The sequence below is a fragment of the Cololabis saira genome, chromosome 1 (genome assembly GCF_033807715.1).
Source record: "Cololabis saira isolate AMF1-May2022 chromosome 1, fColSai1.1, whole genome shotgun sequence".
In the NCBI taxonomy this organism is placed as follows: Eukaryota; Metazoa; Chordata; class Actinopteri; order Beloniformes; family Belonidae; genus Cololabis; species Cololabis saira.
The window spans coordinates 348,327-374,528 of NC_084587.1; the positions used below are offsets into that span (position 1 = coordinate 348,327).

The 26,202-nt window shown below is 50.1% G+C and overlaps 1 protein-coding gene across 1 annotated transcript; it reads left to right on the forward strand.

Annotated features, from left to right (window-relative positions):
- The first annotated feature begins 538 nt into the window (after positions 1-538).
- On the forward strand, positions 539-25,749 carry slkb (STE20-like kinase b). Its single transcript, XM_061728462.1, has 19 exons — positions 539-694; positions 2,066-2,230; positions 4,453-4,501; positions 5,898-6,047; positions 6,700-6,772; positions 6,914-7,108; positions 8,347-8,428; positions 10,221-10,343; positions 11,632-12,284; positions 12,687-12,801; positions 13,728-13,858; positions 14,078-14,201; positions 15,099-15,278; positions 20,138-20,267; positions 20,686-20,810; positions 21,941-22,141; positions 22,376-22,501; positions 23,208-23,321; positions 25,296-25,749. Exons 1-19 carry the CDS (start codon positions 545-547, stop codon positions 25,440-25,442), a joined length of 3,033 nt encoding a protein of 1,010 aa, XP_061584446.1. The 5' UTR covers positions 539-544; the 3' UTR covers positions 25,443-25,749.
- The last annotated feature ends 453 nt before the right edge of the window (positions 25,750-26,202 follow it).

The window sequence follows — 26,202 nt, forward strand, 5'->3', positions numbered from 1 at the left end:
TATTTATGCAGGTTCCTGGAAATGATGGGATTTTTAGAAACGTAGAGGGGGAAATATCCGTTTTTGTAAATACCAGCTCTGTGGAAACGTGACCTGAGAGAGAAGATGTTTCAGGAAGTCCTTTGGCAAAAAGAACGATTAATAATAATGACTTGGATTTATATAGCGCCCTTCAAGGCACCCAGAGCTTTACAGAGATCATTATTCATTCATACTCATCCTCACTGGTGGTGGTAAACTACGTTTGTAGCCACAGCTGCCCTGGGGCAGACTGACGGAAGCGTGGCTGCCATATCGCGCCTAACGGCCCCTCCAACCACCACCAACATTCATACACATTCATACACATTCACACGGGGCAAGGTGGGTAAGGTGTCTTGCCCAAGGACACTACGACAGCAAACTGGGACAGAGCGGGATTCGAACCGCCGACCTTCCGATCATTGGACGACCCGCTCTACCACCTGAGCTACTGCCGCCCCATCGATTAACATCGATATCATTCTCAGGTTTTGATGGATATTGTTTTGCAGGCTGAACAAACATGTCGTTCTTCAACTTCCGGAGGATTTTCAAACTGGGAGCGGAGAGGAAGAAGAAACAATACGAGCACGTGAGGAGAGACGAGGACCCGGAGGAGTTCTGGAGGATCGTGGGGGAGCTGGGGGACGGGGCCTTCGGCAAGGTCTACAAGGTACATAAATATTAATATTCGGTACAGTTACCAAGAACCAGTGGTCCATGGACATTAATATTTGGTACAGTTACCAAGAACCAGTGGTCCATGGACATTAATATTTGGTACAGTTACCAAGAACCAGTGGTCCATGGACATTAATATTTGGTACAGTTACCCCAAGAACCAGTGGTCCATGGACATTAATATTTGGTACAGTTACCCCAAGAACCAGTGGTCCATGGACATTAATATTTGGTACAGTTACCAAGAACCAGTGGTCCATGGACATTAATATTTGGTACAGTTACCAAGAACCAGTGGTCCATGGACATTAATATTTGGTACAGTTACCAAGAACCAGTGGTCCATGGACATTAATATTTGGTACAGTTACCAAGAACCAGTGGTCCATGGACATTAATATTTGGTACAGTTACCAAGAACCAGTGGTCCATGGACATTAATATTTGGTACAGTTACCCCAAGAACCAGTGGTCCATGGACATTAATATTTGGTACAGTTACCAAGAACCAGTGGTCCATGGACATTAATATTTGGTACAGTTACCAAGAACCAGAGGTCCATGGACATTAATATTTGGTACAGTTACCAAGAACCAGTGGTCCATGGACATTAATATTTGGTACAGTTACTCCAAGAACCAGTGGTCCATGGACATTAATATTTGGTACAGTTACCAAGAACCAGTGGTCCATGGACATTAATATTTGGTACAGTTACCAAGAACCAGAGGTCCATGGACATTAATATTTGGTACAGTTACCAAGAACCAGTGGTCCATGGACATTAATATTTGGTACAGTTACCACGAACCAGTGGTCCATGGACATTAATATTTGGTACAGTTACTCCAAGAACCAGTGGTCCATGGACATTAATATTTGGTACAGTTACCCCAAGAACCAGTGGTCCATGGACATTAATATTTGGTACAGTTACCAAGAACCAGTGGTCCATGGACATTAATATTTGGTACAGTTACCCCAAGAACCAGTGGTCCATGGACATTAATATTTGGTACAGTTACCAAGAACCAGTGGTCCATGGACATTAATATTTGGTACAGTTACCAAGAACCAGTGGTCCATGGACATGAATATTTGGTACAGTTACCAAGAACCGACTTCAAGGCTTCAAGGCAGGATTTGTTGTAGAAATTAAAGTGATGAGGACACCGAACATTATGATTTGACCGTTTAACGTTAGCTACCCAAAAATCCAACATTACCTCATACAAAATAGGAACCGCAAATCCACGTTTCTGTTCTGGAATCCAGTCTTTCTGTGAATTGCAGCGATCCATTTGTCTCTCTATTTTTCATCCGTCTGTAAAACGATAACTCTAATTTCTCTCCCCCCTGCAGGCGGAGAACAAGCTAACAGGCGTCATGGCGGCCGCTAAGGTGATGGAGGTGCAGACGGAGGAGGAGCTGGACGACTACATGGTGGAGATCCAGATCCTGGCGTCCTGCACACACCACAACATCGTCCGGCTGCTGGATGCCTTCACCTTCCAGGACAAGCTGTGGGTGAGTGGAGGGGAGGGGGTTCTGGTGGGGGGGGACGGTCCTGGTGGGGGGGACCGGTAACTCAACTTCCGGTTTCCGTCACATCCACTTCCGGTTTCCGTCACATCCACTTCCTGTTTCCTTCACATCCACTTCCTGTTTCCTTCACATCCACTTCCGGTTTCCATCCACTTCCGGTTTCCGTCACATCCACTTCCGGTTTCCGTCACATCCACTTCCTGTTTCCTTCACATCCACTTCCGGTTTCCATCCACTTCCGGTTTCCGTCACATCCACTTCCGGTTTCCGTCACATCCACTTCCTGTTTCTGTCACATCCACTTCCTGTTTCCATCACATCCACTTCCTGTTTCTGTCACATCCACTTCCTGTTTCCGTCACATCCACTTCCGGTTTCCGTCACATCCACTTCCTGTTTCCGTCACATCCACTTCCTGTTTCCGTCACATCCACTTCCGGTTTCCGTCACATCCACTTCCTGTTTCTGTCACATCCACTTCCAGTTTCCGTCACATCCACTTCCTTTTTTCGTCACATCCACTTCCGTTTTCCATCCACTTCCGTTTTCCATCCACTTCCGGTTTCCGTCACATCCACTTCCTGTTTCCTTCACATCCACTTCCGGTTTCCATCCACTTCCGGTTTCCGTAACATCCACTTCCTGTTTCTTTCACATCCACTTCCGGTTTCCATCCACTTCCTGTTTCTGTCACATCCACTTCCAGTTTCCGTCACATCCACTTCCAGTTTCTGTCACATCCACTTCCTGTTTCCGTCACATCCACTTCCAGTTTCTGTCACATCCACTTCCGGTTTCCATCCACTTCCTGTTTCTGTCACATCCACTTCCTGTTTCTGTCACATCCACTTCCAGTGTCCTTCACATCCACTTCCTGTTTCCGTCACATCCACTTCCAGTGTCCGTCACATCCACTTCCAGTGTCCGTCACATCCACTTCCAGTGTCCGTCACATCCACTTCCTGTTTCCTTCACATCCACTTCCAGTGTCCGTCACATCCACTTCCAGTGTCCGTCACATCCACTTCCTGTTTCCGTCACATCCACTTCCTGTTTCCGTCACATCCACTTCCAGTGTCCGTCATATCCACTTCCAGTGTCCGTCATATCCACTTCCAGTGTCCGTCACATCCACTTCCGGTTTCCGTCACATCCACTTCCTGTTTCCGTCACATCCACTTCCGGTTTCCGTCAAATCCACTTCCTGTTTCTGGGCGACCCGGTACCGATGGGGGGGGTGGGGGGTCAGAAAATGAGGTGAAACTAGAGTTTCCACCTTTCAGGTGCCAAAAAAAGGGCACATCCCCAAAACTTCTAAACTGCATAGAAAACAGGAAGTGGACGAGCCGTGAAGACAGGGTGACGGCCAGAGCCTCTGGTGCATTCCTGTGTTTAAGATAAGATAAGATAAGATATCCTTTATTTTCTCCCTCAGTGGGGAAACTTATTTTTGTTGAGGGGTAAAAAGACTGAAAAGTCGGAAATAAAAAATATATAAAAAATACAAAAAATATATACAAAATATGTATAACCACAGAATATGAACAGTATATAGAGTTGGTTGAAAGAAGAAACTGCAAAAAAAGCAGGTGGAGTGTTGTGAGGTAGACTGGCAGATATTGCACATGTTATTGTCCACTGGCTACTGAGAGCAGGCCTGGTTGTACAGTCTGATGCAGCGGGGAGGAAGGACCTGCGATGCGTGTTTGTGGGGAACAAGCCTGAGAGGCCCCCCCCCCCCCCCCCCCCCCCCCATGGTCTGGCCCCCCCCCCCCCCCCAGAGTCCACTAAGGAGGTCTTTGTACGACGGCGGGCCGCTGACCCCCCCCCCCCCAGAGGAAACACTGGACCTGTGTCTCAGACGTCATGTCTGGCTGGAAACTGGGACACTGCAGCTGGAGGGACGGAGACGGACTGGTACCAGTCTGGTTCTGGTACACGTGCATATATATATATATATATATATATATATATATATATATATATATATATATAGACTGGTACCAGACTGGGACCGGGGGGTGGGACTCTCTGGGACTGGGAACCTTCCAGGCCCCCCGGGTCAGGAGGTCCACCCACAGCTGGGGGGGATTACGGGTTATGGGCAGCTGATCCAGTTCTGGATGCTACGTTTGTTTACCCTCCAAAAACCACTGATCCTGCCCCCCTTTCTGCCCCCCCCCCCCCCCCCTTTGACCCCCCAGATCCTGATAGAGTTCTGTGCTGGAGGGGCCGTGGACGCCGTCATGCTGGGTGAGTTCTAGACCTGGACCTGGACCTGGATCTAGACCTGGAAAAACATTTTCACACTGAGTATAATACACAGTGTCAAGGTGCAAAAACACCTCGGCACACAGAGCACAGACATCACGAGACTTGCATGTGGGTGTGTGGGGTTGGGGGGGGGGCCGCACATCCAAGTGATCGCCGCAGCTTCGTGGCGCTCGAAACCCGGAGACTGTTGGGGGGGCTGATAAGAGGGAGGGGCTGATAAGAGGGGGGGCGTGGAAGGCGTTAAGTTGAGGGAGGTGGTTATCAGTAAGTGTGTGTAGCGGTAAGTCTGTGAACTTCACTCAGAGCTGCTATCAGCCAATGTCCTTGATGTTATCAGGCGGCTCGGTCAGTTCTGAAACAGGTCCACAGATGTTCCTGAGAGGGGAGGGCTAGTGGGGGCAGAGTCACCTTGTTTACATTCCACCAGGGAGATTGTGACCAGAGCGATCGGCCAAACCGCCCTGTCAAGGCCAGATTATAGAATCAACATTTATATTACAAAAACAGGCAGCCTCAGTAATTTTCCGTCTGCCTTCAGTCTCTGGTTCATCAATGGCGACTCCAATCAGATGAATTTGTGATCAATTCCCACCAAGCCGAGCTTCCAACTTCTCCAAGGTCTTATCCATCTTGCCAATGAGCTCAAAGACGCCGCTAGCCTGAGATTCTGTTCAAGAATCACATCCAGCTTACGGCTTTGCTCCCCCAGCGTTAGAGTCTGAGTGTTGATCTCCTTGCTTGATCCCTTCAGCCACGTCCGGCAGCTCTGAAAGAGCCAGAACAGCTGTCGACGACTTACGCGTTTGTCGGTAGACCAGGAATCCCCCTCCTCCGATCAGGAGAAATCCTGCTATCATAAATCCAATTATGAAGCATCTTCAACGTCCTCGACAGACAGAATCACCAAACACAACGGTTTCCAATGTTTCCAGGAATCCATTGTGTATCCAGCAAAAAACATCCCATGGGGGCAGGAGGGCTCCCTTACCCCCTGACTTCTGGTTGTGCTGAGAGACCAGTTAATCAATTCCATGTTGTAGAGTTTGGGAGGAGTGAAAAGGAGAGACTCTGAAGACGAGACAGGACAAAAGCAGCAGCAGCAGATAGGGAGGGAGAGGAGCAGAGAAGTGTCCGCCTTCACCGAGAGCCGGAAGGACAGTTACAGAGTAACAGTGTGTCTAACCCTGGTTTTTACCCCCCAGAACTGGACCGGTCCCTCTCCGAGCCCCAGATCCGGTCTAGGTCTGGTCTCTGTCCCCCCCCAGAGGGGTCTAACCCTGGTCCTGGTCTCTGTCCCCCCAGAACTGGACCGGTCCCTGTCCGAGCCCCAGATCCGGTCTAGGTCTAACCCTGGTCCTGGTCTCTGTCCCCCCAGAACTGGACCGGTCCCTGTCCGAGCCCCAGATCCGGTCCGTCTGCAGACAAACCCTGCAGGCTCTGATTTACCTGCACGAGAACAAGATCATCCACCGAGACCTGAAGGCTGGAAACATCCTGCTGACGCTGGAGGGAGACGTGAAGCTGGGTAAGAACCGGTTTAGACCGGTTTAAACCGGGTTAGACCGGGTTAATTAAATACAGACGGGGACGTTAAACTGGGTAAGAACCGGTTTAAACAGAAACAACACTAGCAGCATGAGTTTGTGGCGACGGCAGCGACGGCAGCATGACTCAGCAGAGAGTCACCGCAGAAACAACAGAAACTTTTCTCGTTTCTCGGCTGCTGAGACGTCGGTCATGATGTCATCACCATGGAGACCATGATGATGTCACCATCAGACCATGATGATGTCACCATCAGACCATGATGATGTCACCATCAGACCATGATGATGATGTCATGGAGACTGGGGCGCCGAGTCACCAGTTCAGAGTGTGTGTGTGTATTAGTGTGTATTAGTGTGTGTGTATTGTCTGACATTCATCTGACTTGTTCTGTGTGACCTCTGACCTCTGTGTGACCTGTGATCTCTGCGTGACCTCTGACCTCTGTGTGACCTGTGATCTCTGCGTGACCTCTGACCGCTGTGTGACCTGTGATCTCTGCGTGACCTCTGACCTCTGCGTGACCTCTGTGTGACCTCTGACCTCTGTGTGACCTGTGACCTCTGTGTGACCTCTGTGTGACCTGTGACCTCTGCGTGACCTCTGACCTCTGTGTGACCTCTGACCTCCAGCGGACTTTGGCGTGTCGGCCCGGAACACCAAGACGCTGCAGCGCCGGGATTCCTTCATCGGGACGCCGTACTGGTGAGTTCTGGACCGGGTCTGGTTCTGGGGGTCTGGTCCTGATCCGGTCCCCCCTGGACCAGGTCTGGTCTAGTCCTGGTCCGGGTCTCCCCCCAGGAGACCAGGTCTGGTCCTGATCCTAACCCCCCCCCCCCCCCCCAGGATGGCCCCCGAGGTGGTGATGTGCGAGACGTCCAAGGACTGTCCGTACGACTCCAAGGCGGATCTCTGGTCTCTGGGCGTGACCCTGATCGAGCTGGCCCAGATAGAACCCCCGAACCACCACATGAACCCCATGAGGGTTCTGCTGCGGATCGCCAAGGCCGAGCCGCCCACGCTGATGACGCCGTCACGCTGGTGAGTGTTAGCGCTGCTGAGTGTTAGCGCTGGTGAGTGTTAGCGCTGCTGAGTGTTAGCGCTGGTGAGTGTTAGCGCTGCTGAGTGTTAGCGCTGCTGAGTGTTAGCGCTGGTGAGTGTTAGCACTGGTGAGTGTTAGCGCTGGTGAGTGTTAGCGCTGGTGAGTGTTAGCACTGGTGAGTGTTAGCGCTGCTGCAGCCGTCGCGCTGGTGAGTGTTAGCGCTGGGGAGTGTTAGCGCTGCTGAGTGTTAGCACTGCTGAGTGTTAGTGCTGGTGAGTGTTAGCACTGGGGAGTGTTAGCGCTGCTGAGTGTTAGCACTGCTGAGTGTTAGTGCTGGTGAGTGTTAGCGCTGCTGAGTGTTAGTGCTGGTGAGTGTTAGCGCTGCTGCAGCCGTCACGCTGGTGAGTGTTAGCGCTGCTGAGTGTTAGCGCTGGTGAGTGTTAGCGCTGCTGAGTGTTAGTGCTGGTGAGTGTTAGCGCTGCTGCAGCCGTCACGCTGGTGAGTGTTAGCGCTGCTGAGTGTTAGCGCTGGTGAGTGTTAGCGCTGCTGAGTGTTAGCGCTGCTGAGTGTTAGCGCTGGTGAGTGTTAGCACTGCTGAGTGTTAGCACTGGTGAGTGTTAGCGCTGGTGAGTGTTAGCACTGGTGAGTGTTAGCGCTGCTGCAGCCGTCGCGCTGGTGAGTGTTAGCGCTGCTGAGTGTTAGCGCTGGTGAGTGTTAGCGCTGCTGAGTGTTAGCACTGCTGAGTGTTAGCACTGGTGAGTGTTAGCACTGATGAGTGTTAGCGCTGCTGAGTGTTAGCGCTGGTGAGTGTTAGCGCTGGTGAGTGTTAGTGAGGAGCAGGTTTACTAAACACTAACTATAGGCTTTACTAAACAGAAATGTTTTAAGTTTAGTTTTAAAGGTGGAGGTGGTGTCAGCCTCCTTAACCCAGATTGGAAGTTGGTTCCATAGTAGTGGTGCCTGATAGCAGAACGCCCGCCCTCCAAATCTACATTTAGATACTCTAGGAACTACGAGTAAACCTGCACCCTGGGAGCGGAGAGCTCTGCCAGGAACATAAGGCTCTATCAGGTCTTGTAAATACTGCGGAGATAAGCCATTTTGGGCTTTATATGAAAGTAATACAATTTTAAATTGGATTCTGAATTTTACAGGTAGGGTTTACCAGGGGAGCAGGGGTACCGGGGGACTTGTGTCTTTCAGGTCTCCAGTGTTTTTCATGACTCGTGTCTTCCAGGTCTCCAGAATTCAGCGACTTCCTGAAACGCTGCCTGGACAAGAACGTGGACAACCGTTGGACGGCGACGCAGCTGCTGCAGGTGCTTCATTCACACACTCGTCCAACCGAAGGTGCCTTAAGGTGACACCGTCTGCCACCTTAAGGTGACACCGTCTGTCTCCTTAAGGTGGCACCGTCTGGCACCTTAATGCCACCTTAAGGTGACACCGTCTGCCACCTTAAGGTGACACCGTCTGTCTCCTTAAGGTGACACCGTCTGCCACCTTAAGGTGACGCCGTCTGCCACCTTAAGGTGACACCGTCTGCCACCTTAAGTCACATGACCTCCACCACCTGCTGAGCCAATCAGCCGTCCCAGACGACAGGTGTTTACCTGCTCAGGTTCTGACCCGTCCCCCCTGCTGCTCACGTCAGCACAGCTTTGCTTTTTCCGTCTGCGTTAAGTCCGAGCCGCTTAGTCGCCTCTCAGAGCAGCAGCAGGAAACTTCTCTGGCCCGAACAGTTCCCTCGAACCTGCAGAACCAGCAGAACCAGCAGAACCCCGATGGGCCTGAAGGTCCAGGATCCGGGCCTGCCGCCCCTGAAGGTTCTGATCTCCAAGAAGCTGCACCTGATCCGGCCGGCGGTGGAATACGTGCAGCACGTCTGTAGTCCCAAGAAGGTGAGGGTTCAGTCCAGGATTCAGTCCAGCAGGCGGACGAGGACGCGGCGGATAGACGAGGACGGGTAGACGTCCAGCCGGCGTTGGTCGTGTTTGTTATATCGTTATATATATAGGTGCAACGCCTCTGAGCCGATAGGGACGGTCGTTAGGGACGGTTGTAAGAGGTTGTAACAGACTGCAGAGCATCACTGTGCTCGAAAATCATCGGCCTGCCGGTCAGAACTCTGTCTGTGGTTTTCAACCAGCAGGCCCTCAGCCAGGCAGCTAAAATCATGAAGGACCCCTCCCACATACTCCATCCTGCATTCCAGTGGCTCCCCTCCAGGAGGCGCCTGCGCTGCGTCGCCTGCAGGACTGAGAGGAGGAGAGATACTTTTGTCCCCAAAGCTACCCTGCTTTTTAATTCCAGCTGCTAAACACACCCCCCACATCCACAGAACCCCACCCCCCCGGACTACTCCATACTCCTGTTAGACTGTTTACATCCACTGTCTTTACATTGACACTTTACACTGTCTATTTACACTTTACACTGTATATTTTATTTAAACCACAGTCACTCTATTGTACATTTTCTCTGACATTCTTATATATATATTTTTTTTTGTAAATTTTTTGCACATTTCTTGTACATATGAGACATGCCCCACTTATCTGTTTATTTTATTTTATTTTTATTTTTATTTTTTATTATCCTATTTGATACCTTCAACGTTTTGCTGCTCAGTTGCCTTGAAATTGCCCCTCGGGGATAAATAAAGTTTTTCTGAATCTGAATCTGAATCTAAGAGATGGTCATTAGGGACGGTTGTAAAAGACGGTTGTAAAGGACGGTTGTAAGGGACGTTCGTTAGGGACGGTTGTAATGGACGGTCGTTAGGGACAGTTGTTATGGACGGTTGTAAAGGACGGTCGTTAGGGACAGTTGTTATGGACGGTTGTAAAGGACGGTCGTCAGGGACAGTTGTTATGGACGGTTGTAAAGGACGGTCGTTAGGGACAGTTGTTATGGACGGTTGTAAAGGACGGTCGTTAGGGACAGTTGTTATGGACGGTTGTAAAGGACGGTCGTTAGGGACAGTTGTTATGGACGGTTGTAAAGGACGGTCGTCAGGGACGGTCTTCCTTTCGTCCAAGGCGTAGCCCCTGGTTGCTCCTGATAATCCTGAGTTCTCTGAAACATGAAGACTTGTGTCCTCCGTTGCAGCATCCGTTCGTGTCCGGCGTCACCGACAGCAAACCGCTCAGGGAGCTGGTCGCCGAGGCGAAGGCCGACGTCACCGAGGAGATCGAGGAGCACAAGGAGGAGGAAGAGGAGGAGACGGATCTGGTGAGTGTTTAGAGGAGAGGGTTCAACCGGAGGGTATCCTTGGACCTCTACGGGAGATCCTTGGACCTCTACGGGAGATCCTTGGACCTCTACGGGAGATCCTTGGACCTCTACGGGAGATCCTTGGACCTCTACGGGAGATCCTTGGACCTCTACGGGAGATCCTTGGACCTCTACGGGAGATCTTTGGACCTCTACGGGAGATCCTTGGACCTCTACGGGAGATCCTTGGACCTCTACGGGAGATCCTTGGACCTCTACGGGAGATCCTTGGACCTCTACGGGAGATCCTTGGACCTCTACGGGAGATCCTTGGACCTCTACGGGAGATCCTTGGACCTCTACGGGAGATCTTTGGACCTCTACGGGAGATCCTTGGACCTCTACGGGAGATCCTTGGACCTCTACGGGAGATCCTTGGACCTCTATGGGAGATCCATGGACCTCTACGGGAGATCCTTGGACCTCTACGGGAGATCCTTGGACCTCTACGGGAGATCCTTGGACCTCTACGGGAGATCCTTGGACCTCTACGGGAGATCCTTGGACCTCTACGGGAGATCCTTGGACCTCTACGGGAGATCCTTGGACCTCTACGGGAGATCCTTGGACCTCTACGGGAGATCCTTGGACCTCTATGGGAGATCCATGGACCTCTACGGGAGATCCTTGGACCTCTACGGGAGATCCTCGGACCTCTACGGGAGATCCTCGGACCTCTACGGGAGATCCATGGACCTCTATGGGAGATCCATGGACCTCTACGGGAGATCCTTGGACCTCTACGGGAGATCCATGGACCTCTACGGGAGATCCTTGGACCTCTACGGGAGATCCTTGGACCTCTACGGGAGATCCTTGGACCTCTACGGGAGATCCATGGACCTCTACGGGAGATCCTTGGACCTCTACGGGAGATCCATGGACCTCTACGGGAGATCCTTGGACCTCTACGGGAGATCCTTGGACCTCTAAGATCCTTGGACCTCTACGGGAGATCCTTGGACCTCTAAGATCCTTGGACCTCTACGGGAGATCCATGGACCTTTACGGGAGATCCTTGGACCTCTAAGATCCTTGGACCTCTACGGGAGACCCTCGGATCAATGTTAACCTTTAGTTAACCTTACACTTCCCTTCAGGAATAATCAAATGTTATATATATATATGTTACTGTTACAGTCCTGACTCTCTTCTTCTTCTTCTTCTTCTTCTTCTTCTTCTTCTTCTTCTTCTTCTTCTTCTTCTTCTTCTTCTTCTTCTTCTTCTTCTTCTTCTTCTTCTTCAGGGCCACAAACGCGCTCCATCCGACGTCAGCGTCGGCAGTTCAGAGGATGAGAAGACGCCCGTCTCTCCGTCCGTCCTGGAACCAGTTCCTGAGAAGATCGAGCCGATCGTACTGCTGCTGCCGACCTTAACCGGGGCGTCCGCCGCCAACCATGTGGTGGAAAAAGAACCAGCTGTGAAGAACCGAGCTGTGGAGGAACCAGCTGTGGTGGAACCAGCTGGGGAACCAGCTGTGGAGGAACCAGCTGTGGAGGAACCAGCTGTGGAGGAACCAGCTGTGGAGGAACCAGAACCAGCTGTGGAGGAACCAGCTGTGGAGGAACCAGAACCAGCTGTGGAGGAACCAGCTGTGAAGGAACAAGAACCAGCTGTGGAGGAACCAGCTGTGGAGGAACCTTCAGATGTTCCAGGTAATGACGAGGTTCCAGAACCAGAGAAACCTTCTGAAGAATGGCAGCAGCTCCACCCAGATGTGGAGGACGAGAAGGACAGGGACACCGCCGAGCATCATGGGAACCCTGTGGAGGACGAGAAGGAAAGGGACACCGCCGAGCATCATGGGAACCCTGTGGAGGACGAGAAGGAAAGGGACACCGCCGAGCATCATGGGAACTCTCAGGGTGAAACCCCGACTGTTGGACCAGAACCAGACCGGCTAGCAGAGGAGGAGGACGGAGAGAGATACAAACACTTGAACGTGACGCTGACTCTGCCGGGGAATCTACCGGAGAAGAAGAAGGAGAAGGAGAAGGTGGAGAAGGAGAAGGAGGAGAAGGAGGAGGAGGAGAAGGAGAATGAGGAGAAGGAGGAGAAGGAGGAGGAGGAGAAAGAGAAGGAGGAGGAGGAGAAGGAGGAGGAGGACAGAGAGAGATACAAACACCTGAAGGTGACCCTGACTCTGCCGGCGAATCTAACAGAGAAGAAGAAGGAGGAGAAGGAGGAGGAGGAGAAAGAGAAGGAGAAGGAGGAGGAGGAGAAGGAGAAGGAGGAGAAGGAGGACGACAGAGAGAGATACAAACACCTGAAGGTGACCCTGACTCTGCCGGGGAATCTCAGAGAGGAGGAGAAGGAGAAGGAGAAGGAGCCGGACAAAGACCTGGACCTGAACCTGAACCTGAACCTGGACCCGTCCATCTCCAAACCCAAGGAACCCGGATCAGTTTTCAACCAGGTTCGTACAGATCAGGACTGGGGATCCATTCAAACGTCAAGAATCGATTCGATTCTGATTCTTAAGATTCAGAATCGAATATCAAGATTTGGTTCGATCTGATCTGATTGGATTCTGATATTGATTTGGGTTGGTGTTATTAAAACTGTTTTTTCAGCTGTTGCATGAATTACATTTAACTAAAATCGATCTTTAGTAGTGATGCACCAAAATGAAAATTTGTGGCCGAAACCGAAACCAAAAATAATAATAAACACTTGGCCGAATACCGAACAATACCGAACATGGTTCTTCAGCAGTTTTTCATTTATTTTGCCAATTTTTTCACCATTGCATAAATCAAATAAATGTGATTTAGGCTTTTAAAAGAAAAAAATCTTTTACAAAATTACAAGGTAGAAAACATTTGTTGAACATAAAAAACTGAACATTTTTTAATTTCCCAGCATTTCTTAAATATTCCAGCAGACATTATACCAGCAAAGAACAATAACTTAAAATAAATAAATTAGCAAAATACATTTTTTGGCCATCTTTGAGCTTACGTTAGGCTTAACTGACTGAATATTGTAACATAGGCCTTAAAACAATAAAAATGCATTAAAGCGCTCAGGGTTTTTTATCATTTCAAATGATAAATCAAACTTGTAGCTGAAAGACTTTGCAGACGTTTCCCCTCTAGATATTTGAGCAGAACATTCATTGCAAACAGCCATTCTTGTTTTATTCTTTGCCACTCTAAAATACTTCCACCCTGCTGACATGTTTGCACCACTTCACTCCACGCTCTTCCACGTTTGATTTCGTCATCTAAACGCACCTGTCACTAATCTTTAGACATACCAATCCACTTTTAGAAAGGGAAAATCGATTTATTTCAACACGCGCTGGGGTTTGTCCCTCGTCCTCCAACTTTGTCTCCCCAGGACGCCAGACGCCACAAGAGGACGCTGAAGAAGACGCGTAAGTTCCTGGTGGACGGGGTGGAGGTCAGCGTGACGACGTCCAAGATCCTCACCGACACTGAGGAGAGCAACCAGGAGAGGAGGTTCCTTAGGTACTGCCGTTACCCAGAGTGCACTGCTTCATCTGTCCGGTCTGACCGTTACCCAGAGTACACTGCTTCCTATGGTCTGACCGCTACCCACGATGCACTGCTCCCTCTGTCTGACCGTTACCCAGAGTGCACTGCTCCCTCTGTCTGACCGTTACCCAGAATGCACTGCTCCCTCTGTCTGACCGTTACCCAGAATGCACCTCTCCTGTCGTCCTGCAGGCGTCAGGAGCTGCGGGAGCTGCGTCTCCTGCAGAAGGAGGAGCAGCGGTCGCAGCAGCAGCTCGGCATCAAACTGACGCAGCAGACGGAGCAGCTGACCCGCCGCGTCCAGCAGGAGACCGCGGTGAGTCCCGCTTAGCGGTTAGCCGCGGCTACGGGGTTAGCCGGGGTTAGCCGCGTCCAGCAGGAGACCGCGGTGAGTCCTGCCTAGTGCCGCCGCCGCGGCTACGGGGTTAGCCGGGGATAGCCGGGGTTAGCCGCTTCCAGCAGGAGACCGCGGTGAGTCCCGTCTAGCGCCGCGGCTACGGGATTAGCTGGGGTTAGCCGGCCCAAACCCAAAGGTGCTAGTGAATGCTAGTGGAAAAGTGCCAATAAACCACTTATTTCAGTTAACCCTTTCACCAGAACTCGTTCTGTTAAAACCTGCCGGTTCAATTCAATTCAGTTTTATTTATATAGCGTCTAATACAACTAAAGTGTCTCTAGACGCTTTCCAGAGATCCAGAACCAGAACATGAACATAAACCCCCGAGCAATTATTACATAAACAATGGCAGGTAAAAACTCCCCTAGTGGGAGAAAAACCTTAAGCCAAACAGTGGCAAGAAAAACTCCCCTTTAGGAGGGAAGAAACCTGGACCAGGACCAGGCTCATAAGGGGGGACCCTCCTGCCGAGGGCCAGACTGGTGGGTCAGGGACGTCAGCAGCACAGCAGGCAGGTGGAAGCAGCAGCGGGATGACCGGGGGGGGAGTACCGTTACCGCAGGCCAGCACTTCAGTGTAACGAAGGTTCAGTTTCTTCTCAGGTGTCTGTGCTGCAGTAGCTAACGTACCTGGTTCTGGTTCTGGTTCTGGTTCTGGTTCTGGTTCTGGTTCTGGCTCTGGTTCTGGCTCTGGTTCTGGTCTCCAGACCCGCAGGCGTCAGTAACTAACGTAGTTCTGGTTCTGGTTCTGGTTCTGGTCTCCAGACCCGCAGGCGTCAGTAACTAACGTAGTTCTGGTTCTGGTTCTGGTCTCCAGAGCCGCAGGCGTCAGTACGACCAGGAGCTGGAGAACCTGGAGCGGCAGCAGAAGACGAGCATCGAGCGGCTGGAGATGGAACACACGACCCGGCTCAGGGAGGAGGCCCAACGGATCAAGGCCGAGCAGGACCAGGAGTTCTGCAAGAACCAGGACCTGCTGAAGAACCGCAGGAAGGAGGTGAGGAGACGCTGCTAACGTCAGTTTGCATACTTCCCCCTAATGAGCAGCAAAATGAGTACGCAAGATTTTTTAGTGTGTCCGAAACATTAGTACGTACTCAGTAGTATGTACTATCCATACTCATTCTGGGGAAATGTTTAGTGTGGATTGATGGACACTAGCTGAGCAGAAACTTCCCACAATGCAATGCAGAAGTGTTTGGTTGCTAAGTGATACGTATATGTCATAAGTATAATATTAAGTATAATAATATTATTATATAATTAGTGCCACGGCTGCGCAATGGTTTGACATAGAGAATCCTGTGTGGTGTCATCGGACTAAGTTTTGAGTCCTTCACCTTTATTGCTGAAAAATGTACACAAATGTGCAGCAGCCCGCCGTGGCACTCTCAAAATTTCTGCAAGAAAATTGTCTAGTTAGTGCCACGGCTGTGCCAAGTGGCACTCCTCCTCCATAGCTATGCAATAGCAATGGAGGAGGAGTGATAACAATAGTGCCTCTTGGTGCAGCCAGAGGCACTATTGTTATCCTGCGCGTTTATTATTATTAATTTTCCGGACAAACTTCGGCACGTAACTAGTCCCGCAGCTTTGAGAAAACGCGGAAAGTAAAAACGTAGAAACGTGCGCCTTAAGCAGGAATCGTGTGCTATGACTTTTATTAGCGATTGGTGCTTTTAGCACCATCCGGAACGCATTGGGAGAACTTTGGGGCCTCACCACTCGCACACCGTTACTCGAAAAATTCTGAACCGATTTAGAAAGTTGTAGGACCTGAATTTAACTACAGTCCTGTGGATTTTCAGAGTGATGGCACAAATGGTTTTTGCACTAAGTGCAAAAACATTTCCGAATTTCCAAACTAATGGGGAACTAATTTTCCCATGTATTTGTATGGCCCCATTCAAAGCGGATGGGAAAATGTCGAGAAAAAAGACAAAATTCACCTTTTTTCTAAATCACCTATCTTTCTCATACTTGCACGTAGAACTGTCATTCAAACTTCAAAACGGAGGAAATCTTCTCTTCTCTCTCCAAACAGTTTTCTCCTAAGATGTACACTTTTCAAGATATTAGCACTCAAGCGAGGACTGGAAATCACTTCTTCGTCAAACCTAGAGTGCGGAATGTCGGTTTCTAGACTGCGAGAAACAGTAAAAAAATAACCAGAATTTTTATTTGTAACACAAGCTCACGGCCAAACCGTAAAAACGAGACAAATCATTTTTGGTCAGAATGTAGACATGGGTGTTGGGATTCATAAAATGTGACTTTGACAGGCGGGGTATGCACAAAATTTAAACGGGGGGGCTAGAGCGCCGCCAATACCTGTCTCTATCCCCATTGGCTGTAATGTAATCAAAAGTTTTCTTCAAAAGAATCTCACTCTGTCTTCGCACTGACCTTACTCACTCATTTTAAGGAATATCTGAATAAAATGAAGATTGTCAGAATCTGCCGGGTTCTGTGTCTCTCACGATGTTTTCGTTTTTCTGCTAGGAGCTACGGTTTTCTCACAAATCGGAGTTATTTGAGACCTTGTCAGAAGCCAAAATCTGGGTTTTTCTCACAGCCAAACCGGAAGGTTCTGAAGTCGAGGTTCTTGTTGCCGGGGCAACCAGAATTCAGCTGCTGACTCATTCAGCCAGAACTGGTCACATGACTCAGTCAGTACAGACTTCATATACTTTAACGGTTAAAGTATATGAAGTCAAAAGTTAAAGTTAAGTTAAAGTTTAACCTGTAAAATGGAGACGCCACAAAGAATTCTGTGAAATCTGACCCCTGACCTTTGACCTTAGCCGACCCCCCAGTCCTGCACACACACACACACACACACACACACACACACACACACACACACACACACACACACACACACACAGTAAATAACCATCAGTAAATGCTATAACGTTTGAATGGTTTGACATAGAGAGTCCTGGGTGGTGTCATCGGACTCGGTATTGAGTCCTTGACCATGATTGATGCAAATTAGCCCCGCACCTTTTTCTGATAGGTCGATATGTGATATTGATAGAGTCGTGGGTGGTGTCATCGGACTTAGCTTTGATTCCTTCACCTTTATTGCTGAAAAATGCAGCAATGTACACAAATTAAGGGGCGGCAGTAGCTCAGGTGGTAGAGCGGGTCGTCCAATGATCGGAAGGTCGGCGGTTCGAATCCCGCTCTATCCCAGTTGCTGTCCTTGGGCAAGACACCTTACCCACCTTGCCCCGTGTGAATGTGTATGAATGTGTATGAATGTTGGTGGTGGTCGGAGGGGCCGTTTGGCGCGATATGGCAGCCACGCTTCTGTCAGTCTGCCCCAGGGCAGCTGTGGCTACAAAAATGTAGCTTACCACCACCAGTGAGGATGTGTATGGATGAATAATGATTTCTGTAAAGCTCTGGGTGCCTAGAAGGGCGCTATATAAATCCAAGTCATTATTAAATGGGCAGCAGCCCCCCGTGGCACTCTCCAAAATTCTGCGACGAAATTTTCTAGTTATTATATAATGTAATTTTGTTTGGGCCAGAATAAACGTGAAAAAGCGGAGCTGCTGCTGCTGTTACCATGGTAACAACTCCCCGTCCCAACGGCAGGAAGTGCTGCTGTTACCATGGTAACAACTCCCCCTCCCAACGGCAGGAAGTGCTGCTGTTACCATGGTAACAACTCCCCCTCCCAACGGCAGGAAGTGCTGCTGTTACCATGGTAACAACTCCCCCTCCCAACGGCAGGAGGTAATACGTCTGAATTAATGAATACTACTGATATTTACTCAAAAGTTTGCCGAACTTAAGTATACTTTTTAGTAAATACTGTTAAGTACGGCATTTCGGACGCACCGAGGTCGTCTCCTCCTCCCATGATGCTTTGCTGCATCCAGATTCATTCATATTTGGAAATGTCTCCCAGCCTTGCTATTGGTTGGTCTGAATAACTCCGCCCCCTCCGCTTACATAAGCAGTTCTTTCCTCTAGACCAGCAAAGAGTTGCTGCTACCCTGGAACCGGTTCTTATGAACCAGAACCAGGACCAGAACCAGAACCAGAACCAGAACCAGCACCAGAACCAGAACCAGAACCAGAACCAGCACCAGAACCAGAACCAGAACCAGAACCAGAACCAGCACCAGCCCTGGAACCGGTTCTTATGAACCAGAACCAGGACCAGAACCAGCACCAGGACCAGCACCAGCCCTGGAACCGGTTCTTATGAACCAGAACCAGGACCAGAACCAGAACCAGAACCAGCCCTGGAACCGGTTCTTATGAACCAGAACCAGGACCAGGACCAGGACCAGAACCAGAACCAGAACCAGAACCAGCACCAGAACCAGCCCTGGAACCGGTTCTTATGAACCAGAACCAGAACCAGCACCAGAACCAGAACCAGGACCAGGACCAGCCCTGGAACCGGCCTGGTGTTAACGTTGTCTTTGTAGCTGCTCTGGTTCCTATTTATAGGAGTGTGATTCTTCTCAGATCCGTTTATCCTGACGAGCTTAAATCACTTCCAATTTACGTCGTCCTGCCGTCCTAATCGGACCGGCGCCGCTCGTTTATCTCCACCATTTCAGGCCGAATAACCGATAACGGCATTTGGCCACAGACACATCTGACTGTAAATTGCTTTTTGTCTCTCACTTGGCTTGTTTATTCCTGCCTTTAGTGCTCTGAACTTTGTAACAAAGGTTCAATGAGGAGTCCAATTTCTATGAAAACCACAGACACAACTTAAGTTTGAAAATAATGATTTGTATTTGAAATTCACACAATAAATAAAGCAAAATTAAAGTCTCAACGTCTGAGATTTGGAAGGTTCTCTTCCTTAGAGTTCCTTTTTTTTAAAGTCCTTTGTCCAGGGAATGAAGGAACAAGAGTAATCTTCATTCAGTTCAAAAAAAGGTTGATCCTACCACCAGTTGTAGAGGTTTAATTGAGTCCAAGGTAGTTCGCCATCAAGGATTGTAGAGGGATTCTTTGTCCAAATCCATTCAAAGGTTTAAACTAAAAAAACCTGACCATTGATAGCTGCATATCTAGCATTTTAAAGTGCCTTTAAAGTGCCATTACGGTTGCCGTCTGCCCACGTTGCACCAGCCCAGCGTTGATCACCAGGTGGATGGAGGAAGAGGAAGTGACCCCAGGCTGACCCGGATATAGACACACACACACACACACACACACACACACACACACACACACACACACACACACACACACACACACTGATTGGCTAATTTGTTCACCTGCTCATTGTTCACAGGGCCAACCTTGGGTTACAACTTACTGTATAAAAGTCATGATTTCAAACCATTCGTGGTCAGCACACCAACCCAGACACGCTCTGTAGGTCTGCTCACCGCCGGCTACTGAATAAAACTCTCTACACCACAGACTAAAACTCTCTACACCACAGACTAAAACTCTCTACACCACAGACTAAAACTCTCTACACCACAGACTAAAACTCTCTACACCACAGACTAAAACTCTCTACACCACAGACTAAAACTCTCTACACCACAGACTAAAACTCTCTACACCACAGACTAAAACTCTCTACACCACAGACTAAAACTCTCTACACCACAGACTAAAACTAAATACACCACAGACTAAAACTCTCTACACCACAGACTAAAACTGGTTACCGGGATCCCAGGAGAACAGGTGTTGAGTTCCTGATGGTTTTATTTCTGCGTCTCCGTGGTTACCAACAGAGACCGGGTCAGCTCTGGTCCTGCAGTACCAGACCCGGCTGAGGTGAACTGGGCTCATTCCCAGGTGTTGGTGTCTGGTTCACCTGTCTCACCCCCGTCTCCGTCCCCCACCTGTCCCCCCCAGGAGCAGCAGTTCCTGCAGCAGCAGCAGCAGTTCCTGGACGGATCCCTGAAGAAAATCATCCAGCAGCACAAACTCCAGCTGGCAGACGAGGAGAAGAGCTGTCTGGATAACAAGCAGCAGCTGCTGCGAGGTGGGTGGTGACCTCTGACCCCTGAACCTGAACCTGACCCCACCATGACCCTGGTCTGACCCCTAACCCCCGTAAAACCCCACCCTGACCCCACCGAGGAGAAGAGCTGTCTGGATAACAAGCAGCAGCTGCTGCGAGGTGGGTGGTGACCTCTGACCTCTGTATGACCCCTGACCCTGAACCTGACCCCGGTCTGACCCCTGACCTCTGACCCTGAACCTGACCCCACCATGACCTCTGACCCCTAACTCTGACCCCAATATCACCTTTGACCCCTAACCTTTGTCCCTTTACCAGCCCGAGAGTCGGCCCTGTGGGAGCGCCACCTGTCCTCTCCCCTGACCTTTGACCCCGTGTGTGACCTCTGACCCCCGTGTGACCTTTGACCCCTAACCTTTGACCCCGTGTCCCTCTACAGCCCGAGAGTCGGCCCTGTGGGAGCAGGAAGAGCGCCACCTGCAGGAGAAGCAGCAGCTGCTCAAGCAGCAGCTGAAGGAGCAGCACTTCCTGCAGAGACACCAGCTGCTCCGGAGACACGAGAAGGTACAAATGACCTTTATATGACCTTCACCTTCACACGACTTTCACACGACCTTCACCTTCACACGACCTTCACACGACCTTCAAACGACCTTTACCTGACCTTCCACATCCAGAGTATGATTAAAACAGTGCATCGGTTCGTCCACTTTTTGTGAGATACCCATCGATTCTAGAAGAGAATCGAAAGCTGATTTAAGATTATCGCTTTCAACATCCATATGAATATTAAAATCACCCACTATGATGAATTTATCTGTACCGGTACACAACCACGGACAAAACTGGTACCAGCAGGGGGCCGGTACTGGTACCACTAACAGAACTGGTACCAGCAGGGAGCCGGTACACTACCACTAACAGAACTGGTACCAGCAGGAGGCCGGTACTGGTAACACTAACAGAACTGGTACCAGCAGGGGGCCGGTACACTACCACTAACAGAACTGGTACCAGCAGGGGGCCGGTACACTACCACTAACAGAACTGGTACCAGCAGGGGGCCGGTACACTACCACTAACAGAACTGGTACCAGCAGGGGGCCGGTACACTACCACTAACAGAACTGGTACCAGCAGGGGGCCGGTACACTACCACTAACAGAACTGGTACCAGCAGGGGGCCGGTACACTACCACTAACAGAACTGGTACCAGCAGGGGGCCGGTACACTACCACTAACAGAACTGGTACCAGCAGGGGGCCGGTACACTACCACTAACAGAACTGGTACCAGCAGGGGGCCGGTACACTACCACTAACAGAACTGGTACCAGCAGGGGGCCGGTACTGGTACCACTAACAGAACTGGTACCAGCAGGGGGCCGGTACTGGTACCACTAACAGAACTGGCTTCTCTGTGCTACCGTGCCCCCCCCCCCCCCCCGCATCTGACTTTTCTGTCTTTAATTGGTACTAAATATGCATTTGTTTTAAAAACGTTCACACGACCTTCACCCCCGTCTCCTGGTCGGGGCAGGAGATGGAGCCGATGTTCATTCATTCATTCATTCGTTCATTCATTCATTCATTCATTCATTGGTTGTAGGAGCTGGAGCCGATGTTCATTCATTCATTCATTCATTCATTCATTCATTCATTCATTCATTCATTCATTCATTCATTGGTTGCAGGAGCTGGAGCAGATGCAGCGCTACCACCAGCGTCTGCAGGAGCTGCTGAGGACCAAGCAGACGGCCGAGCGCAGCCGGCTGCCCAAGATCCAACGCAGCGAGGCCAAGACGCGCATGAACATGTTCAAGAAGAGCCTGCACATGGGGGGGGCCGGGGGGGCCTGGCTGACGCCGGAGATGGAGCGGGAGAAAGTCAAACAGGTGAGGGGGGGGGCACCTTTGCCAGGGGGGGGCCGGGGGGGCCGCGCTGACACCGGAGATGGAGCGGGAGAAAGTCAAACAGGTGAGGGGGGAGCACCTTCGGGTCCTGAAGGGGGGCACCTTTACCGGTGGGGGGGGACCGGGTTCAGGTCTAGGGGGGAGCGGGTTCAGGTCTGGGGGCGGACCGGGTCGGGTTCGGCCCCGAGTCTAATCCTCTGGTTCCTCTGGTTCCAGTTTGCAGCTCAGGAGGAAAGGCGGCAGAAGAACGAGCGACTTCAGCAGCAGCAGAAACACGAGCTGCAGATCAGAGACCTGCAGCTGCAGCGGGAGGAGAACGTCAGGGAGCTGCAGCAGCTGCAGGTGAGAGACCTGGGGGGACCTGAGGGACCTGGGGGGGACCTGGGGGGACCTGGGGGGGACCTGGGGGGACCTGGGGGGGACCTGGGCGAGACCTGGGGGGGACCTGGGGGGACCTGGGGGGACCTGGGGGGGACCTGGGGGGACCTGGGGGGGACCTGGGCGAGACCTGGGGGGCACCTGGGGGGGACCTGGGGGACCTGGGGGACATGGGGGGACCTGGGGGGACACCTGGGGACACCTGGGGGGGTCAGGGTTATGGGGCAGGGGGTGACGCTCTGTCCTCATGACCTGTTTGACCTGCTGCCTTCAGGAAGGCGCTACAGAGTCATCAGGTCAAGAACTAACAGACTCAAAAACAGTTTTTTCCCCAAAGCCATAATCACCCTGAACAACTTGTGAATTATCCTCGTTACTGTCTTTTCTAACTGTGCAATACTTCTCCCGGACTCTGTGCAATATTCCTACATATGTATATACTGTCATCTGTAAAAAAAAAACGATTCAAATGCACCTTAACCTTTTTTATATTATTTATATTTCTTATATTTCTTATTGCTTTATATTTCTTATTGTTTGCACTACTGCTATTTGTCTTGCACTGGAGAGGTGATGCTGCTTCAAATCTCACTGTACCAGGTACACTGACAATAAAGTATTCTGATTCTGATTCATCTGTCCTCATGTCCTCGTGTCCTCGTCTGTCCAGAACGAGAAGGTCCACCTGCTGGGGGAGCAGGAGACCCAGAAGCTGAAGCAGCTGGACAAGGACAACGTCCTGGAGCTGCAGGACTGGAGGGACGAGCTGCGTCCCCGCAAGAAGGTGAGACGCTGGTCTTTATCACCGTCCGTCCAAACGCTGGTCTTCACTTCACAAAGGGGTTGCTGGTTCAATTATTAGAATTACCGTATTGGCCCGAATATTAGACGACCCTTCTTCCGGCTCTCGACGAAGGCGGACGCTTTTTCTGCTCCTCTCCCTTATCTATCTGCTGCTGCTGCTTTTGTCCTGTCTCGTCTTCAGAGTCTCTCTTTTTCACTCCTCCCAAACTCTACAATCATGGAATTGATTAACTGGTCTCTCAGCACAATTGACCACATTTTTGCTACGAGAAGTCAGGGGGTAAGGGAGTCCTCCTGCCCCGATGGGACATTTTATGCTGGATACACAATGGATTCCTACAAATACTGGAAGCCGTTGTGTTTGGTGATTCTGTCTGTCGAGGACGTTGAAGATTCTTCATAATTGGATTTATGATAGCAGGATTTCTCCTAATTGGAGGAGGGGGATTCCTGGTCTACCGACAAACGCGTAAGTCGTCGACAGCTGTTCTGGCTCTTTCAGAGCTGCCGGACGTGGCTGAAGGATCAAGCAAGGTGATCAACACTCAGACTTTAACGTTGGGGGAGCAAAGCCGTAAGCTGGATGTGATTCTTGAACAGAATCGCAGGCTGGCGGCGGTTTTTGAGCTCATTGGCAAGATGGAGAAGACCTTGGAGAAGTTGGAAGCTCGGCTTGGTGGGAATTGATCACAAATTTGTCTGTTTGGAGTCGCCATTGATGAACCAGAGACTGAAGGCAGACGGAAAATTACTGAGTCTGTCTGTTTTTCAATATAATTGTTGATTCTATAATCTGACCTTGACAGGGCGGTTTGGCCGATCGCTCTGGTCACAATCTCCCTGGTGGAATGTAAACAAGGTGACTGCCCCCACTAACCCTCCCCTCTCAGGAACATCTGTGGACCTGTTTCAGAACTGACCGAGCCGTCTGATAACATCAAGGACATTGGCTGAGAGCAGCTCTGAGAGAAGTTCACGGATTTACCGCTCACACACACTTACTGATAACCACCTCCCTCAACTCAACGCCTTCCTTGGCCCCTCCCTCCTATCAGCCCCCCCAACAGTCTCCGGGTTTCGAGCGCCACGAAGTCGCGGCGATCACTTGGATGTGCCGGGACACTCACCTGATTATTAGACGACCTGATTATTAGACGACCTGATTATAAGACGACCCTGATTATAAGATGACCCTCTTTTTCAAGACTCAAGTTTTAAAAAAATACTTCTTGAACGCCAAATGAAATGTTTATACAGAAAATAATGACAGTACATCTGAAACAAATGATTATAACAATCTATTGGAGAGAAAAAGCCTGTTATTTTGCCTCATTAAACCATCATGTTGAAGTTTGCATCATAACTTCTCCTCAGCTGCCGGTTCACCTGCCGATCTTTTCTCCAGTTTTCTGTTATCTCTTCTCCTATTTTCTTCTCTGTTTTTATTTGTATTCTTGGTGACGGGTTTTCTTTGTCCTGGGGAGTTTAGTTCAGCATTTACTATTGACAGGTTATTAACAGATTATTAACGGGTTACTAACGGGTTATTAACAGGTTATTAACAGGTTATTAACGGGTTATTAACAGGTTATTAACGGGTTATTAACAGGTTATTAACGGGTCATTCACGGGTTATTAATGGGTTATTAACGGGTCATTAACGGGTTATTAACGTGTCATTAACGGGTCATTAACGGGTTATTAACGTGTCATTAACGGGTTATTAATGTGTCATTAACAGGTTATTAACGGGTTATTAACGGGTTATTAACATGTTATTAACGGGTTATTAACATGTTATTAACGGGATATTAACATGTTATTAACAGGTTATTAACATGTTATTAACAGGTTATTAACGGGTTATTAACGTGTCATTAACGGGTTTATTGTTTCAGGTTCTGGAGGACGGGTTATTAACGGGTTATTAATGTTCTGGTTCTGTTGTCTCCAGGTTCTGGAGGACGGGTTCTCCAGGAAGCTGCAGGAACAGGAAGTTTTCTTCAAGATGAGTGGCGAGTCCGAGTGCCTTAACCCGTCCAGCCAGAACCGGATCTCCAAGTTCTACCCGGTCCCCAGCCTGCCCCCGTCCGGGTTCTAGTGGACCGGAACCAGAACCAGAACCAGCCAGAACCGGATCTCCAGGTTCTACCCGGTCCCCAGCCTGCCCCCGTCCGGGTTCTAGTGGACCGGAACCAGAACCACCAGAACCGGATCTCCAAGTTCTACCCGGTCCCCAGCCTGCCCCGGTCCGGGTTCTAGTGGAACCACCAGAACCCCCTGCTGGTTCTGACGGACCGGTACCTCCACGTTTCTCTCATTGTGACTTTTGTTACTAAAGTTTGTTTCTTGTTTCTTTAACGAGTTTAAAACCAGAAGTTAAAGTAAATAAATGAGGGTGCAGTGCATTGTGGACCTGCAGGGACGAGGACCTGCAGGGACGAGGACCTGCAGGCGGCTCCAGTCTCATACAGTGCTCGAGACACATTGTCACGCAAGTTCCGGCGTCCTGAATCCCTGCTGAGACGGCACCGTGGAAGTGGCTTTGACTTCCAGCTCCTGCAGAGACGAGGACTTGATACCATATATGGACTTCCTGACCCAGGGGGTCGTCCCAAACTGAAAGATCACAGGTTTCTTGTATAAAAACCCTGTTGTAAAATCTCTCTGGGTCAGCACACCGACCAAGACATGCGTCTGTGTAGGGTTAGGGTTAGGGTCCGCTCACCGCCGGCTACTGAATAAAACTCTCTTCTCACAATCGGACTTCAGAACTGGTTTTGATAAATTCCTCAACATGGGAGATACTGAAATGTAAATAAAAAGGTTTTCAACTGGTGCATTCTGGGAGTTTTTTTTTT

What these genes read in the sequence shown, in the direction of transcription:
- slkb (XM_061728462.1), top strand. Translation starts at nt 545, where the DNA reads ATGTCGTTCTTCAACTTCCGGAGGATTTTCAAACTGGGAGCGGAGAGG. An exon ending in CCTTCGGCAAGGTCTACAAG is followed by an intron (nt 695 to 2,065) that starts GTACATAAATAT and finishes TCCCCCCTGCAG; the next exon opens with GCGGAGAACAAGCTAACAGG. An exon ending in AAGAGGAGGAGACGGATCTG is followed by an intron (nt 10,344 to 11,631) that starts GTGAGTGTTTAG and finishes CTTCTTCTTCAG; the next exon opens with GGCCACAAACGCGCTCCATC.